The sequence below is a fragment of the Amblyomma americanum genome, chromosome 5, assembly GCF_052857255.1.
Source record: "Amblyomma americanum isolate KBUSLIRL-KWMA chromosome 5, ASM5285725v1, whole genome shotgun sequence".
Lineage (NCBI taxonomy): Eukaryota > Metazoa > Arthropoda > Arachnida > Ixodida > Ixodidae > Amblyomma > Amblyomma americanum.
The window spans coordinates 194143821-194162852 of record NC_135501.1 but is presented as its reverse complement, the minus strand read 5'-3'; the positions used below and the strand labels follow the sequence as shown (position 1 = coordinate 194162852).

The following is a 19032-nucleotide window of genomic DNA, read 5'->3' as shown; positions in this document are numbered from 1 at the left end:
CTTGATAAGGGTAGGCAATGTAGCGGCCGGTCAATGAGCCGAACAAAGGCGAGGGGTTCTGCGCCGCCGAGGCGCATAATCTTCGCCGCGTTTCGTTTTAGTCGATGCAAATATGCGGCACCTAGCGGGCCTTTTCGCCTACCGTGCCGGCAGCCTCAACTAACCTCATTAGCCATGCCTGTGCTGCCGCCTGTGCTGATCCGATGCCGGCGCGTGACATGAGAACTATAGAGGCCCTCTCCGCCTTGAGTTGGTTGTTCTCATACTGTTTGTGATAATAATAATAATAATAATAATAATAATAATAATTGGTTTTGGGGGAAAGGAAATGGCGCAGTATCTGTCTCATATATCGTTGGACACCTGAACCGCGCCGTAAGGAAGGGTAAAGGAGGGAGTGAAAGGAAAAAGGAAGAGAGAGGTGCCGTAGTGGAGGGCTCCGGAATAATTTCGACCACCTGGGGATCTTTAACGTGCACTGACATCGCACAGCACACGGGCGCCTTAGCGTTTTTCCTCCATAAAAACGCAGCCGCCGCGGTCGGCTGCGTTTTTATGGAGGAAAAACGTTTGTCTGCTCAGCCGCGTTTCTGTTCAGGCGAAACGCAAGACACCCGTGTTTGGTGCTGAGTCAGTGCACGTTAAAGAAGCCCAGGTGGCCGAAACGAATCAAGATCGCTCAACTAAGGCGCCTCTTTCTATCTTCCTTCTTTCACTCCCTCCTTCATTCTTTCTCTTACGGCGCGGTTGAGGTATCCAACTAGAAGTGAGACAGTTACTGCGCCTTTCCTTTCATCGAAACCAAATTTCATCGTTTCTTAGGTATCAAAGGGTCTTGTAAGAGCAACGTTGCCAGATCTGGCAAGGTTGATGCAATCCTAATATGCAGGTTGTCTGGTTTATTAAAAAAATAATGTACTCTAACAGATTTTGAAAGATTTCGTAGGCCTCGCCTTGAGTACGTCCTCTGCCTTGCAACAATATATGTTTAGGGCATGAGCAAGGGCTTTTGCAAACCTTAGGCTCAAGCATCAACTGGTTGCCCAAGGCTTAATGTGTACAGCTAACAAGTTTTCTGAAAGATTCATTGGTAATTGGACATAAAGGGGAAATTAAGAGATTATATCGATGGAGCCAACTCAGGTTTGTAATTCTAGATTAATTGCTCTCCTGTAACCACCTTTGACTACTCTTTCGTAATTGTAATTATAGATTAATTGCTCTCCTGTAACCACCTTTGACTACTCTTTCGTAATTGTAATTGTAGATTAATTGCTCTCCTGTAACCACCTTTGACTACTCTTTCGTAATTTCAGAAGGCTACATTGGCGATAATGAAGCACTTAAACGTAGAAAATGGCAATAAATTAATTAAAGACAGGAATTGCCAACGCCCACTACTAAAAAGAGCTTACGTCGAGATTAAAGATTTGTAGCGTTGTAGAAGAAGCCAAGGATTGCGTACCTGAACATTAAATTAAATAAAACAGATAAAGGAGAAAACTGCATCGGGAAATGGAAGAACGCGAACGTGTGACCTTACGTAATCGTTAAGGTCACGACTTTGAGTCCGAGTGGCGGAAAAAAAAATATTCCGATTCCGAGTTTGTTTGCAATCAGAGCTTTCTTTTTTTTTTACCCAACACGCTTGAAGGGAATAAAAAAAAATCCTTACACTGTAAACACGGATAAGCCTATACAGGAGTAAATGGAAGTCAGCAGTCCTGTAGTGCACTTGCTCAAAGGAGCAGGCTATGCTGCCGGAATCCTGGTTCAGATTTCTTTCACTAAATACATGGAATGTTTACTCCTGGCAAGGAGGCATATTCATACTGCAAAGCATAATAAGTTGATGCTGTCAGCAAATGGAGGAGGTTTTCAAACTCTTCAGTAGAGACCTTGAGACTAGCAAATAGAGAAGGTGGAAGCCTACCTTGAAATATTCGTAACTGCTGGACATTCTTACGTTTTGAAGAGGCAATTTTTTTCTGTTGCCAACCTTAAGATTTTCATATCTTTAGCAGTGGAAATCCACCCCAGGCTTGGAGAGCCTACCCTGCCCCTAAAAGAGATTGTGCTAGAGGACCACCTACTCCCTATTTACTCCTTTATAGGCTACTTCTTTTTTAGAGTGTAGACCACATTACTGTGAAAGAAAACTCGATATTTTGGTTGTCAGTGGCTTTTCAAAGCCTCGACTACGGATCTTTGTAAGTTTCAAAACCAGAACGAGACATCAAGTAACTTCTATGCTCAAGAAACGATCAGATTTATTTTTTGACCTCAGCTTGATCAATAGTAACTTTTAAACGCCTGGCAGTGGCAACTCCAAAGCAGCAAGGACAAAACTGAAAAGGATGAATTGTGGCGAGTCTCTGAGGCCCAGAGCGTGACGTTGCGCATTGAAGGAACGCATTGCCGCTAGAAGACTAGGCGCGCGAAACTGTGCAATCGAGCTGCTCTTATGGCGGGTGCTGGGAATGCTGGGCAGGGAAGACGGAGTAATGACGTGGGATTGCCCGAGAGAAGGCAGACGCGCTCATCTCGCGGCGAGTCGCAAGTCCACTGCTTCTCCGGCTCGGCTTTGCGCTGCGGCTGTCATCCGCTCGTAAAGCATTGATTTATGGCTCGCTGCCGCCTAGCCGGGGGTCAGAAAAGCTCCAGCTGCCCTCGACTTCCATGTGTGCGCCTGGAAAGTAGGGGGCGAGGGGGTGTGCAGTGGGCTGCTCCTGAAACCGGCAGGGGGGTTACTCTTGACTGACCGCCCCTTGCCAACACCTCTTCGAAAAGCGTGCAGCAGTGCTTGAACTACACTACAAGTTTTCCTGCAGGGTGCGGTCGCCATCTCATTTAAGAAAGTTCAGCGACGCGTGTGGACCTGTCTTAAACGATGTATTTCTCGCTTGTGAAGCTTAAAGCCGGAACAGATTCGTCTCTGAGCGCTTTTATAAATTCATTACCGTCTATTCGTGTCTTAAAGGACTGACGTTCAAAAATACCGGTGGACTGTCCGACTGAGTTTCAGTTACCTAGACGAAAAACTCTGGATGACCGGAGAATGTTAGAAAGTGATGATTCGGGCCTAGTAATTTACCGGTATCATATATTAAACGGTAGATTTATGTTTTTTGCTTGAGGCTAGCCTCCGAAAATTTTTCGTTGAGAAATTCGGAAATCACCACCCATATCTTGGAGTCTTTCTGACTGTAGAAGCATAATTTTTGCGCTTTTACTAATATTCTTCAGAATATTTAACCTGAGACGCTGCGCAGCTGAAATTCAGCCGCCGAATCTAGATCCTGGGCCGTAGAGCAGCCAATTAAGGTAGCAACTTCCCATTTCCGAGCATCCTAGTGGAGCATAAAGCGGTCTTTCAGAAATTATCCACTTCTCTCTCTGGGTAACCTTGACATCAACTTTGTGGGCGTAACCCTCGTGATTTGTTTCGTCTATATGGACTTCATGCGTGCTTAGCGAGCGTGTCTCTCGATGGCCATTGCGATTGGTCGGGGCTCATGCACAGGCCAGCCACTATGGCCAATGAGAAAGGCTTTCGTTGATACACGGACCAGGGCCCTTGCTTTCGAGAACGTCGCCCATGGTTGGCTGCTGCCAGCTTTTCAGGCACTGCACGCTTTTTAAACGGGCTAGAGTCCAAGGGCCAGGCCACCGCGCACGCCCTCTCGAGCCCCCTCAGCCATACGCTCGCTCTGAGAGACCGCGGAGAGCTCCCCCTAGCGGACTACGACAGCGGCGTTTCCTCGCTCGTCATTTATCTATTTCCCGTGACCTTTATCTTATCTTTTTTTTTTAATCCGCATTGCGTTCGTTTGGTTTGTCTTCCTATTTTCTTTATTTCCAGGCTTTCGCCCGCGTGTGTAGATGGCGCAAGTGGCAACACAAAGCGCCAGCAATCGCGATCATCATTTAGCGGTAGCTGCGAGGAGGATTTATATGCACCAACGAAGAAGGGAAAAAGCAGGGACATCTAGAGACAAATCACGCATGCAATCTGTCAAGTGAGGTTTTGTTTTTTCGTTTTTTTATTGACGCTGCTTCCTGTCGGCTCCCTTTCACTTCCCCTTGGAAAAGGCCTCTTTTTGTTTTTACTTTAGCTAATGAACGATTGGCAATGCGGGTAACGCGGAAGCAGTGCTAGAAATGACTAGACGCAGGGCATCTCATAAGATCGATCGAATAAAACACGAAGAAAAACAAATCGAGCCCAGGTTTCTCCTGGATAGGCTCTGGGATGATTGAGAGCTGTATCCTGCATCTTTATGTTCGCATCTTATTATTTGATAGTTTCGACTTATCGCGCATTTTTGGAATCTGTTTCTACTCTGCTTTGCGGCATGTAGGAGATATTAAGAGCGAAATGCTTTTAGCTCCTCCTGTTGACGAACTGAGGCAAGCATCGTCCGGATACTGCGAAACCTCTCCAAGAAATTCCGAAAGTTCAAACCCAAACGTTATCGTACAGAACAAAATTAGTCGTTTAATCTGTGATCAAATAAGAGTAGGTTTAGGCATGAAATGCATTGCAGAAGGGTGTAGAGCATTTTAGGATGGGTCACACATAATGGCATCCACAGGTCCTGTCCTTCTGAATGCTGAATGCGCTGTCACGTTTGCCCGCTATGCAGTACGCGTGATGATGCCTGGCTTCTGTCGTGGTTAGACCAGTCTGCGACATCAGCCGCTTTTCTTAACTGGGGCAGAGTTTTCGCCTTCCTTCGTGGCTGGTGTTAAGTAAGGCATGATGCGGGTCAATGAGGTTGAGGTTTAGGTTTATGTTGGTTTTTCCGTGCCTATAGAGTTACTGAGGCAGTGAGGGACGCTGTACTAGAGGGCTCTGGATAATTTCGGTCACCTGGGGTTCTTAAACGTGCACCTCTCAAATTTCGCATCGAAATGCGACCGGCGCAGGCGGGACCGAAACCCCCGTCTTTCGGTTCAACAGCCGAGCGCCATAACCACTGCGCCACCACGGCGGCTGGGTCAATGAGGTAATCGTTAAGTCATAGGTCATAGTGAAGTTATAGTGTTTCTCATACATACCTACGAAGCCACTGCGGTGGCTCAGTAGTTATGGCGCTCGACTGCTGACCCGAAAGACGCAGGTTCGATCCCGGCCGCGCCGATCGAATTTCGTTGGAGGCGAAATTCTAGAGACCTGTGCACTGTGCGATGACAGGGCACGTCAAAGAACCGCAAGTGGTCGAAATTTCCGGAGTCCTTCACTACGGCGTCCCTAATAGTCTGAGTCGCTTTGGGACGTTAAGCCTCCATAAACCACACATACCGAGAAGTAAAAGTTGAAAGACATTCTCTACGCCATGTGCAGGAACACATTGATTCACACTTGCTAACGGAGTTCAAGATTCTTGGACAGTGGCCAAGGCGATCATCGGCGGTGAGAGTCTGGCAGGTCCTCCTGCGGTTCTTAAGAGTGTCGGGCCTGTACGACAGGCTGTAAATTTTCCGAAGCCTTTTCGCCTTCTGCTTTTTTCTTATCGCTCCAGTTTCTCCTTAAGCTTTATATCCGCTCATCCTTTTCCCCCAGTGCAGGGTAGTAAACTGGTTTCATCTACCGGTTAACCTCCCCGCCTTTCCTCCTCCTCGTCATTGAGACGCAGACGTTTTTCCATTGAGGGAATGCTGGGAAGATGACGTTTCGTATTTGGCTTTTCTAGTTTTGAGCACAAAACGTTCTTTAAATCGTAAAAATACAACTTTTGTGTAGCCAGACCTCACAAAAATGCTTTGCTCATTTCATTACAAGCCAAAAGCAACCTATTCAGTAAGGTTAACTTTGTTTTAAATGGGTAAAAGAAATGCTCTAAACAAATAATTTTTCCTGCACTGAGAAACAGCATCGCGGCTACGGTGGCTAGATCTAGGCATCGTATCGCGGCCCAGCTTGAATTCTGCGTCAGAATTCATGATTTTTTTTCTTTGGGGGGTAGGGGGAGGGGGGGGGGGGCAGGGAGGGGGGCTACATTAGACAAGCCAAATACAAAACAAAATATTCAGTAAAGCTAAATTTGTTTTAATTGGGTAAAAGAAATGCTCTAAAAAATAATTATTCCTGCACTAAGAAACAGCATCGCGGCTACGGTGGCTACATCTAGGCATCGTATCGCGGCCCAGCTTGAATTCTGCGTCAGAATTCATGATCTTTTTTCTTGGGGGGGGGGGGGGGCAGGGGGGAGGGGGCTACATTAGACAAGCCAAATACAAACCAACATAATTTTGTCATTTCCGCGGTGATTGATTTGCTCTTTGAGAAATTCGTATGGTACAAGGTCACACTTTTCCCGCTAGGTAACTTTCATAAACTTTTTCAAACATCCCTTTGTTTTCAACAGAGAAGCTAGCGAAAGGTTATCTGATTAGACTGATACGAAGGTATGCACGGGGCTCAGCCCTGCTGTCACCAAACCTCGTTGCAAAAACGAAACTTCTCCCGGTATTTCTAAAGCATTTAGGCGAGCCGTCGTCTTTTTCTAGGAACCGACGAATAACTGTGTGGTGGTGCGTCAGTTCCAAGTAGCCTAAAAGTGCGTTAGCTAGAGGGGAAAGCAGTGACGGCTCTTTTTTAAGTGCAGTAACAACGACAAGCATCCCGTGCAACCGCGGAGGACTACTCCCCCTAACGTACGACATCGGCCACGCTGCGAACACTGTTACAACAAAATGAAGGCTTTTACGCCTCGCGTGTTCTATCTCCTGTTTACCAAAACGGAGTGACGAATTCTCACTTGGTGCAGGTTTTTCGGTGACCAATTTTGCCACGACACCGCCGTAAGTCCGGTATGCGATGCCCTGTAAGGGTATTAACTTCGTTTTTGAGGCCCGGACCTAACATCACCCGACCTATCTAACGTTCTAAAATTTCAACGCGATGCCATTAGAAGCTCCATGGGCCCAAAATACGTGATCGGTCATAAACTTCGCCCATTGGTTGGAGGGAAATGACACCCCAGACCGAAGCTTTCCCATTCGATGGAGGAAATTGACGTCACCAGGCAGGAATTGCCGTCACCTGACCGGAAGTGACATCACATTCGGTAAAGGTGTCAACAGCGGCGAATTCTATCGCATTGCCAGCGCATAATAGAAGTAGGTGTCCCTTTAACCTCTTTCTTTCTCTTCCGGTTCTTGTGTGGTCAAGCTGTACGACTTATCGACCAGTATGCGAGAAAATGCGGTAATTCATCTGCTCCCTGGCCAGCGTCGTCTCCTAAGCTGCCGGCGCTTTTCGCGGCAGACCTTGTCCACGTCTTTCATGCGGTTTTCCATCAGCGGGGATGATGCACGTTCACGCTTTGTGCACATTGCATTCATCTTGAACGTGCTCTTCCAGCACTTTTTTTTTTCTGCAGGCCGCCTCACCTCCTGCCGTCTGTCTGCCTGCGTGTGCTCTTAGGCCTATCGCCTACCAAAAAATGAAAGGCAACAAAAGAAGCGGGACAGGCATAAGGCGCCCTTATATTCCCACTGGCAACCTATCTCGCTGTTGCTGTCAGAATGATTTGTTTCCGCAACGGCTCGCAAAGCGCTGCTAGTCCTGAATGCCCTCGGTGTTTCTTTTATGTTCGCGGCTTGCCGTGATACCATTCCTAGCTTGACTCCGCCGTGAAAAAAAAAAAAACAAGAAGTCTGGCTTTGTGCCATTATGGTTTTTGTTGCACTGCCTGCGACGCGTGCTGAGATGAAGGGCAGTGGTCGTTTTGCGCACTCGCCTAGGCGCCACATTTGAGATACGGTGTCACCCTTTTTTGTCCCGCGGTGAAAACGACTTGCTGGCGTTTGAAAACGGAGAATCTTTTCACATTACGTTTTGCGCATCATTTTCGAGGCCAGTGGAGAAGGGCGCAATCGTTCGTAACTTGTTTCGTCGGAAGTCAGGCGTTCGAGCAGAGTCAGCCCTTACAAAAATTTCCTTACACAGCCTATAGACTGCCCATAGACTTGTGTCTATAAAGTGTAGCGACGCTCAATAGACAGTAAATAGACAATCTATATAGATTTATGACCATACACTTTTAATAGACTTTTGTCTATAGACTACGAATAGACAAAAAGAAATCTATATGAAGGCAATAGAGTTTATAAGAAGTCTATAGACTGTCTATAGACAATTGTTGTAAGGGCTCTCGAGAAGAAATGATCATGAGGTAGCATTTGTGCCCCACAGTTCCCCAGTGCTGCGTAGTACTACGCGCGTTAGTGCGTGGTTGAAAGGACAGCGGCATTCTCCAAGTTTAGAGCCCATGTAGCGAGCTGCAAGCGGCTAATTCGCCGCGAGCCGAGTGAAAACGAAGCCCCATGAATCGTGGGATGAGCCGTGCAGAGTATTAATTCTCTGAAAACTTCCGCTTCTATTGCTTCTCATAGAGGCGAAATGCAAAGCCTGCGCTTCCTCTATTTTTTTCAGTGTCAGAAGGATCACACGTTTCACAGCGGGAACCTTTCAGACTCCTCAGTTCCGTTAGCTGCCGCGACGCGGTGCTAGCCATGTGGAGTAACACAACGGATACAGATACACAAGGGATTAAGGCAAGGTTGTCCTCTATCACCGCTGCTGTTCATGCTTTATATGATAAGTATGAAAAAAAGGCTACAAGGAAGCAATCTAGGTTATGATCTGTCATACATATTAGGCGGAAAGGTTGTTGAGCAACGACTACCGGGTTTAATGTATGCGGACGATATTGTACTTTTAGCAGATAGCCAAGAAGATTTGCAAACTTTGGTGAATTGCTGTGGAGTCAGGTGTGATGGTTTTCAACGGCACAACTGATCAGGAGCTTACAATACAAGGCCATAAAATACCCCGAGTGGCCGAATACAAATATCTCGGGGTATGGGTAAACGAAGGGCATATGTACACGGAAAAGTACGAACAGTCTCTCATAGCAAAAGGGCAAAGACAAGCCGGAATAATGAAACATGGGGCATTGTGAGGGTACAACACGTATGAAGTCCTCAGAGGTATTTGGAAAGGAATAATGGCTCCGGGGCTTTCTTTCGGGAATGCGGTTCTATGCTTAAGGGCTGAAGTTCAGTCGCGATTAGAAGCAAATCAGAGAACTGATGGAAGATTAGCACTAGGTGCCCGCGGGAAAACCACAAACGAGGCAGTGCAGGAGGATATGGGCTGGGCAACGTTCGAAGCACGGAAATTTCAGAGTAAAGGGCTATATGAAGTATGCCTGAGGAAATTGTGGGCAGCTAAGGTATTTAAATACCTGTACAGAAAGAGCGTTGACACACAGTGGCGTAAACGAACTAGAAAGCTGGCCAGTAAGTTTGCCAGAGACGAGGAAGGAGAAAGAAAGAGCATTAAACGACAGGTTAAAAACGTCGAAGGTAAAAATTGGATAGATTCAATGGAAAAGAAGCATAGTGTAGAACTATATCGATGCTGGAAAAGGCAGATCAGGAAGGAAACGTTTTATGATAACTCAAGAGGCAGTGCCCTCCTCTTTGAAGCTAGGTCAGGTTGTCTTAGAACGCGCAGCTACAGAAAGAAATTTAACGAAGAAGATCACACATGTGCTGTGCGTGGTAAATCTGTAGAAACAATAGAAAACCTCATCCTAAAATGTGATGGTAACCATCCCGATGTCGATGCAGGCACAGTAACTCTTCCTGAGGCCTTAGGGTTTAGAGCTAGCAATAGTCATGTAAATAAATCTGCGGTGCAAATTAGCAAAAAGCGATTGGAGGATTGGTGGCACAAAAGCAGAGAGGTGACATAAGTTTTAAAGTGTAGGAAGACGTTTTTTTTTTTAAAATGGCGAATTTTATTAACAACTTACAGCAGAGTAAAGAAAAATAAAGGAAAAAACTGAACATAGTGGCAACAACCACTTGCCCCGTTTCAAAGGGGACGCTCCTACCTTCCATCTATCCATCCATCCATCTACGGTGTGAATCGAGAATCGGATGTTTGCACGGATCTGTGGGGCTGCGTGCGGCCGCTTGTGGCTGGTTCAGCTCTCCCCGGTTTCGTCACACTGCGTCACCGAGAGAGTTACGTACACTGGAGAGGTAGGTTGTTTTACCTGCAACCTTCTCGAAAGGGCATACATGTATTTTGGCGCAATGTAGCCAAAGTTTGTTGGACCGCAGCGCCGAGGGGAACAGTTTTTTTGAAATTCTTAAAACTGATGTTGATATTACGTAATGTGGGCTAAACGCCTCTCAATGATTAAGGAGCCTAACAGTAACAGCTAAAAAGTTAACTATTCAGTATTACTTACCCAACCCACTGTTAGCACATCTTAACTGCATTCTGATCTACTACGCCGCTGACAATGCTAAGCCGTAATAATAATTGTTTTTTTGGGGGAAAGGAAATGGCGCAGTATCTGTCTCATATTATCTTTGGACACCTGAACCGCGCCGTAAGGGAAGGGATAAAGGAGGGAATGAAAGAATAAAGGAAGAATAGGTGCCGTAGTGGAGGGCTCCGGAATAATTTCGACCACCTGGGGATCTTTAACGTGCACTGACATCGCACAGCACACGGGCGCCTTAGCGTTTTTCCTCCATAAAAACGCAGCCGCCGCGGTCGGGTTCGAACCCGGGAACTCCGGATCAGTAGTCGAGCGCCCTAACCACTGAGCCACCGCGGCGGGCCTAAGCCGTAAAAAACACTTTTCTAACTCAAAAAGCCTCTTTTTAAATACTCCGTGAAGCGCCTTACGTGCAACACATTATATATATATATATATATATATATATATATATATATATATATATATATATATATATATATATATTGCTGTACTGGCTAATGCAACTGGGAGCTGTTGCTTCGTTCAATTTTCGTTGTTCGCTTGCCGTCTCAAGGGCTCCGTGCGAGCGCGTATTTCCGGCGCGCTTGGGCGGCAACGACGCCGCTCGACGGCAAGCGTCGAGGCGTTTTCACGCTCCAGCGTTCTTTCTTTCTCTTCTCATTCGCCGCCGAGATTTATCCCCGCGCGAAATGGCCTCCCGGTCGAAAAACGTGCTGATGCAGGGCTTATCTCGCGAACACTATTGAGTAACGGGGGATACGGAGGTGAAGACGGAAGAAGAAGAAAACAAGAATAAAGAGAGGCAAATCGGAGGCGAGGCCACTGGGAAGAGTTAAACGAACGAGGAAAGTACAAGGGAAGGGCTGTAGAAAAGAAGGGTGTTGTGCGAACCCCATTGAGCAACCCGGGAAACCGATGGAAAGATAGGAAAAAGAAAAAAATGTCGTTCAGGAGCTGAGGAAAGTGAGAAAAAAATGGAGGGGATAGAGGAAAGAAGAGGAGGAGGGTAGGACGTGGAGGAGGAGAGGTCGAAGAGCGTTCGTCTACCGTTTCTCTCTGCCGCTTTTAAACCGTTACCACCTCTCGCACTCAATTTCTCTCCTGTGCTTGCGTTGAAAAGTATGTCTCGAAAGAGGAGCTGCAGATAGGATAGAAAGAATTTCTTGGATTCTTAGCTGAAGGAGTTAAGAGTAAAAGGCTTGTTGAAGTGAAAGCGGCCCTCTCTTATGACGAACGGTATCCTTGTGAAAGTAACTATAAATCTAAGCACATTACAGAAAAAAAATGACAGTGAGCTGCATACTGTTGAAGGCAGGTTATTATGTAGTGCTGTATGTTTCAGCGAGATTTCTGGCGCGTGAACTTCTAGAATATATTTTTCGCAGCCGCAGTGTGACCTCCACCTTTTGTCAGAACTGTAGAGCCCAAAGGATTTACTTCCGGGGTAAGTTGTGTGGATCTTAATGCATCAGAAACGTTCCTGATCTCCTGGAAGCAAAATGATTTTTTGAAAACAGCGCTTTCAAAGCTGGGACTTCCACTGATGCCACGAGAGGCCCACTGTACGCCTTAGGAACAAACACCATGGCTGTAAAGTTTTGGCAAAGGCTGTAGATATAAAGGTACGCAAAAATGGTGACAATGAATATCATGATGTGAGCAACGCAATCTGAGGCTCGCATAGCAGTACAAAGAATGACACTGACGGAGCTGTTTTCACTTCATGGTGCTTCATACCCAACTAACCCGCCAAAATGTCTGAAGGCAATGTATAAGCGCCTGTTCTCTACATGCGCATATACAACGAGTGCCACAAATTTTTAACCATGGAATAAAATTGTAACAGCGCAAGACAGGCAAACACAGAGCTTAAGCCATGCTGTTTATCATTCTGTGGAGCTTGTGTGCTGTTGAATTGAGTAATTAAAAAGCTGCTATTGGTGTTGCTATTATAGCGGAATTTCGAAGCCAAATTGTAGAGTGCCCCAAAAACCTTGAGTCCACAAATTTTTAAGCATGGAATAAAATTATATCAGTGCACAACAGGCGAACACAGAGCTTAAGCCATGCTGTTGATCATTCTGAGGAGCAAGTCCTTGTCTGCTGTTGAATTGAGTAATTAAAAAGATGCGATTGGTGTTGCTGTTATAGCGGAATTTCAAAGCCAGATTGTAGAGTGCCCCAAAAACCTCGAATTCATAAATGTTCGCTGTGATTATGACACGAATTCTTTTTATCACGTTAAAAACAAAGACCGTGAAACCTGACGTCCCTATGCGTTAGAGCGCAGCCTTTTTCTTATGGAAACTTGATCGCGAAGTTCCACCCGTGTACCCACATGAAGATTTTTATGGTGTTGATAGCGTGAAGGAGAAGCTTACGTTATGATCCTGATGGATTCTTAAGGAACTGTCGCCATAGTTCATTTCGCAAACTATCATTCCGCGAAGATTCTACAAAATGGCTCGGTCCACCTCAGCAAGTAGGAACGTAATCGGACCAGGGGTAGCCCACAACCTTAAGAATACCCTATAGTTATGCTGGTACAACTATTTTTTGGCGGTAAGCCAAATCACCTCTCTAGCGTTGTGGAACATAAATCTCAGAGATGAAAAAACAGGCGATGATGGGAACCACAGGGGACGGACCACTTGACCATTTTTTAGTCCGAAATAACAGGAACTTTTAGGCAATACTGCGGACTTCATGCAGTCTCTAGAAGGTGAATGCTTCATATTTTGGTTGACTTTTAGTTGCAACAACGCCGCTAGTGCTCAACAGGCTGCAAGAGCCTATTTGTGTTGCCATAAAGTGTGCTCTCTCCTGTGTCCTGTAACAAACGACTGGAGAGCGTGATTAAACAATAATTACCTACTTTTCCAACTATTAAGTTTCGTCCACTCAGCTCTAAGCTTTTCATGAGGTGAGCAAGCTGGACGTGTACGACATCTGGTGACGAATGCAACTCAGAGACGAACTGGAGTGCAGTTCATCCCCCAAAAGGCGAATTCTCAACGGCCTTTTAGTCCTTGTATTTGAATATACGCTGCGCTCTGGCCAGTGCACTTGTTTGCCTTGTTAAATGCGATAATCTCTGCTTTCCAACCCTTTGTTCCCTAGCAGCACTGAGAAATAGGCGCCGTATTGGAAGTATTGTCAAAGACCGGTCCAACAAAGGACCAGTGTTAAACCGTCTATTCCAATATTCCCAAGAAGCACAGGTAATTGGCCCAATACTGGGCATGCATTGGCAAAGGCTGCTCCTACAAGGAGCCAATGCAAAGCCATCCTTTACCAATATTGGGTCAATTACCTGTGCTGCCTGGGTTGGACCGATTTACTGTGCTGCTTGCGTTTATGCTCATTGTTCATACTCATCGCATGCCTTGTGTGCGCAGGGGTTTTCATCCCTTTGTTCACAAGAAACGAAAAATCGCCCCCCAATATTGGAAATGTATTGGCAAAGACCGGCCCTACAAAGGACCAATGTTAAGCCATCCATTTCCAATATTGGGCCCATTTCCCGTGCTGCTTGGGTTCATACTCGTCGCCTGCCCTGTATACGCAGGTAAGACGTGGACGATGTTGGGTGGCAGCTCGGCGCACGAGCTGGGCGCCATTCCGTGCGCCCTGTCCTGGCTGTTCCGGCTCATCGAGGAGCACAAACAGCGCACGGGGGCGCGGTTCTCGGTGCGGGTCTCGGCGGTGCAGGTAGCCGGCCGCTCCGAGAACCTTCGAGACCTCCTCGCCGAACAGGCCAACGGTAAGCGCTCCTCCCACTCGGCTCTTGGGTGGTGGCTGCGAAGCTCTCTCTCTCTGAGCACTCGAGGGCCGCTATAATATGACAATTACTTTTCGATTCCATGCCATTCCTTTCCCTATTGTGATTGGCTCAAGCAATGCCATGCTCCGCGTTCCCTCTTCGTCGATGGTTCAATCTTCAATGATGGTGGCGGCGTGGTATTTGTCCAGCCAGTCACAGATACGCAAATAGAGTAGAATGAAATCAAAGAAATAGTTTAATGCACCGTAACGCCAGCCGCGGAAGGTACCTGTTAGGACTGACTGATTTGCGCTTTATCTCGAAAAGACGTTTGACTCCACATAATTTTTTTCCTGTAAATGCATATTTAATTACATATCCTGTCCCTAAGTAGGCCGGAGAATTGCTGGTAGTACTTACAGAATAACTGAAACGGACATTTTCTTGCTTACGCCTGCTTACGCTTACGCTTGCTTGCGCTTGTGTAGACGCTAGACTTTAGGCACGAACCAAGCCAAAAGCTAGCGCGGGAAAGGGAAATGACAAGAACGGCGTTGAACTGATACAACATGCGACTAAACTGAACATTTTAGGACAGTTACGACACCACATCAATGAATCTGCTTTGACCAGAAAGCAGTGATTGTCTATAATGCATATCTGTGGTCATCAGTATGTCCTTACTTTTAGCTGTTGAATATTTATTAGTAACGTGCGCCAAACAGCCCGAAAGCGTGTTTTATTAAACCGTATTTATTCTCTTTGGGATCTCTTCCTGAATGTTCTGCTAGAATCGGTGAAAATTCCTGCTGAACTGTCATCTTTTTGTCCTTTCTGTGCTACTCAGTTGTTACTGCTGCTATTGGTAGATCACATAGCAAAATAAACGAACAAAATAAAAAGTTGCCGCCACTGTCTGGAAGACGTTGAAGCAACGAGCGTTAGCTGTTTGGTTTACTATAATTGATATGAATGAGATTAAAGTGAGGTACACCAATGGACATACGAATTTGACATCTTGGATATATCATTGACGTCACCAATCAATCACCAATTCGATATACTAATGACGTCACCAATCAATCACCAATTGGGTTGCTATATCCATTTACTATGGCGGCCGCCATCTTGAATTCCTCGGACTTAGAAAATTTCACTCCAAAGTGAGGTGGTAGCAGACCCCAGGAAATCGAGAAACGTAATGAATAAGAGCTAACGCACTTAAAAGGCTCATCCATAGCGCAACAGAATAGACCCAACGGGACACTATTGTCTCTTCATGGTCTCCTATCGGTTTTTCAGCGTTCCCAATGAAATTCGCAGCAAAAAGCTTTCTTGCACCACCACTGACGTTAAAATCTACGAAGGCAGTTCGGCGGCAGTGTCGTTCAGCCGAAATTACTTTCTCCCCGGAGATAACTGCAGGCCGTCCGCCACAGGTTCAAGACTCTCGCGATGTCGGTGTTGGAAACAATCAGCGTCAGCAATTTCGACGGTTTAAAGCCGATATAGCCAGCAAGGACTCTGTTTGCGAAAGGTGAACGCTGCTTCCGAGAAGAAACACATTGTGTCTGAAAAGTATACACTCGTAACAGCGACCGGACCGGTTCTCAAGATGACGGTAGCTTAGGATTGGGCGGAAAAAAACATCACTGTGGCGTGATATCTATATATATGTATATATTGTTGGGGGTAATCGAAAAACATTCATGATACCACTCTTGAATGGCCCTCATTTACTTTTAAGATGGTCGTAAGGCCCGCTGTGTCGTTTTCTTTTACGGCCGCGGCTTCAGAGTAAACGACAAAAGTAATATGCTACAGCTGTGGTTCGATGTCGTCAGAGCATTCCGTTTCCCAATTCACCTTACCGTACCCCGTCGCTTTGCGAAATACGTTAGGTTGGTTGGATTTCAGACTCTCTCCGAGTGGTACGTCATGCTGCAATTTTGTGGAGATGGAGAGGCAAAAATTGACGTGACATATCGAAGAGTGAGACAGCCGGGTGAAGGTTATCAGCTTGGTTTTAAAGTAAATGAAGAAACTGAGACCGTCAAATTGCACACACACTGTCGAGGAACGGTTATGAAATTCGGACGGCTGCAGTTTTTTGCCTTGCGAAATACTTGACTCCCGGCTTTCCTCTCAGCATTCTCCTTTTGCAACACCGGGTTGCAGGAATTGCTTTTTTTTGTTTTCCTTGACGACGGCCGTTAAAGCTCCAGCGATAACAGCGCCTGGCGTCTGAGGCTGACACTTCTACTTTTACTACACGAGCAGCTGTGCGGCGTTCGACCAGTTGACTCGCAGTCCAACAGCAAGGAAGGGCCGCTGCCGATTCTTCTTGAGCCCTTTCGCTGTGTAGTTGACCAACGCCCGCTCTGCTTTGGCTCTTCCTGTAACCGTTGCGATGTCTCAACCTTCAATCGAGTCCTGTGCGCCTCAGCGCTGCGAAAGCAGATTGTGCTATAAGAATGAATAGTATTGTGTTTTTGCTTATTTCTTTTGACGATATAGCCAGACACAACCCGCAGGAGCCACGACGACTTTCAAAACTGGGGCAATTCTTCTTTTCAAAGCGGTAGCTATTAGTATGGCGTCTCGGCGAAAAACGGCATCTATCACAAAGACCTTTAAATTCGCACTCTCCGCCAAACTGCGCATGCGTCAAAAGAGAATATTAGCAGAGGGAGGGCGTCAGTTAGAAAAGGCGTGCTCTCGCCACCCTTACAAACATTTCTTTAGACAGTCTATAGACTGTCCATAGACTTCTGTCTATAAAGTCTATAGACTGTCTATAGACAAATCCTAAAGAATAGTCTATAGGCAATACAAATTCCGTAGACAATCTATAGATTTATGGCCATACACTTTTAGTAGACTTTCGTCTATCAAAAGAGAATATTTGTCGTCAAAAGAGAATATTAGCAGCGGGAGGGCGTCAGTTAGAAAAGGCGCGCTCTCGCCACCCTTACAAACATTTCTTTACAGTTTACAGACTGTCCATAGACTTCTGTCTATAAAGTCTATTGACTGTCTGTAGACAAATCCTAAAGAATAGTTTATAGGCAATACAAATTCCTTAGACAATCTATAGATTTATGGCCATACTCTTTTAGCAGACTTTTGTCTATCAAAAGAGAATATTTGTCGTCAAAAGAGAATATTAGCAGAGGGAGGGCGTCAGTTAGAAAAGGCGTGCTCTCGCCACTCTTACTAACATTTCTGTAGACAGTCTATAGACTGTCCATAGACTTCTGTCTATAAAGTCTATAGACTGTCAATAGAGAAAAAGGATTATCTATAGAAAGGCAATTCAGTTGATATGAAGTCTATAGACTGCCTATAGACCATTTTTATAAGGGCACCAGGCGCATGCGCCGAAAGAGCGGCTGGCCGTGCATACTACGCATAAGCCTTGTGCCACCGATTCCCTTGACTTCAGCGGCAGCGCTTCGCGAAACGCGGCGGCCGGGCGTTTGCATGTTCCCTCTAACAGTGGAGCGTACCGTATGTTGTGGGCAAGCTGACATGAAATGATTTAGCGACCACGAGAAGCTACCGTATGATACTATTGGTGGTATGTGCAAGCTACCGACCAGAAGAAGCGCCGTAGAACTACGGGAACATGTACCAATAACGAGATAATCATTGGCTCAACAACAAAGGCAAGCCCGTCTACGTCAGCAAAATCGGTGCTAGACTACCTGGGGAGCGTGCTTTTATTAGTGACTAAATACTTTGTTGTTTAGTTTGTCCACAAGAATCAGTGATTTTATAAATTCCTATGGGCATGTTCAATTCCTCTAAAGATCTGTCCAAGAGCATTTCTCACAACCATAAAATGTTTTCATTAGGCTTCGCTTCTTCCCCTTAGTTTCGGATTTGTGTCTTATGTGTCAATAGGCCTAAAGGATCATCGCTCACAAGGTAACGCAGGTAGCACTCTCGGTCACTCTATATCTCATTGTCTACACAGAAGCCAACACGCAGGTAATTGTCTATACAGATTTCGCAGATTTGCAAAGAACGCTGTATAAACCACCCGAATGATTTTTGGGAAGCTGCGGTTGCCACATTTCCTTTCTACCCGTTCTTCCAGCTAGAGAAGGGTCACAAAACAAGTTTGTGAGAAAGGTCGCTAGAAAAAGCGACGAATGGCCGAGAAAAAGGGGGTAAATGCAGCACTGCACTTACAAAATTTCTTTAGACAGTCGATAGACTTCTGTCTATAAAGGCTATAGACTCTCTATATGCAAACCCTATAGAACAGTCTATAGACAACACAAATCCAATAGACAGTCTATAAACGATGTATAGAATTATGACCATACACTCTTAGCAGACTTTTGTGTATAGACCGTCTGTAGACTACAAAAAGACAAAAATAACTATAGGAAGGCAATGAAGTCTATCAAAAGTCTATAGACTGTTTATAGTCTAAAGTCTATAAGAGTGATCTAGCTCCGCAAGAGTCTGAAGAAATGCCAGAGCCAAATTCGGCAAATCTTTTCTTTTTTTCAAGTTAATGGGTGATCAGGGAAGAAAAACTTGAATACTCCTGTGCAGCGTCAGATGTAGTGGTACAGGGAGCGACGGCCCGCCCGGAAGACGTCCTTCCAGAAAACTGTTCCCTCGCCTCTCTCCTTCCGTTCGATAGCTGATCGAACTCCACAGAACCGCGCATAAATAAGCCTTATAAGGAAAAGAGATTGGGTGGTGAGGGGTGGGGAGAGAAGAGGATGCGGACGCTGTGTACACGGCTGGAGGGAGATTGCGGCGATGAACGAAGCAAATGGCGTAACGGTCGTCCGGAGAGTAATCGGAGCATTTCTGCGCTTTCTTACTTTCTGCTTTCACCACTGCCTGTTTCCATCCCTTCTTCTTTACTCGGTACGTCTCAGTCGTTTATTGTCGCCTTCTGGCTCGCCTTACCGCACAAGGGATTCCCGTGTT

At 45.9% G+C, this 19032-nt stretch overlaps 1 protein-coding gene across 3 annotated transcripts in view; it reads left to right on the top strand.

The window, feature by feature from the left end:
* LOC144133293 (uncharacterized) overlaps positions 1-19032 on the top strand; it is a 411732-nt gene that overhangs the window by 357866 nt on the left and 34834 nt on the right. For all 3 annotated transcript variants that reach the window (XM_077666275.1, XM_077666273.1, XM_077666274.1), the window contains one exon: positions 13882-14076. In XM_077666275.1, the coding sequence (XP_077522401.1) occupies positions 13882-14076 (195 nt within the window). The remainder of the gene's footprint in view (positions 1-13881; positions 14077-19032) is intronic.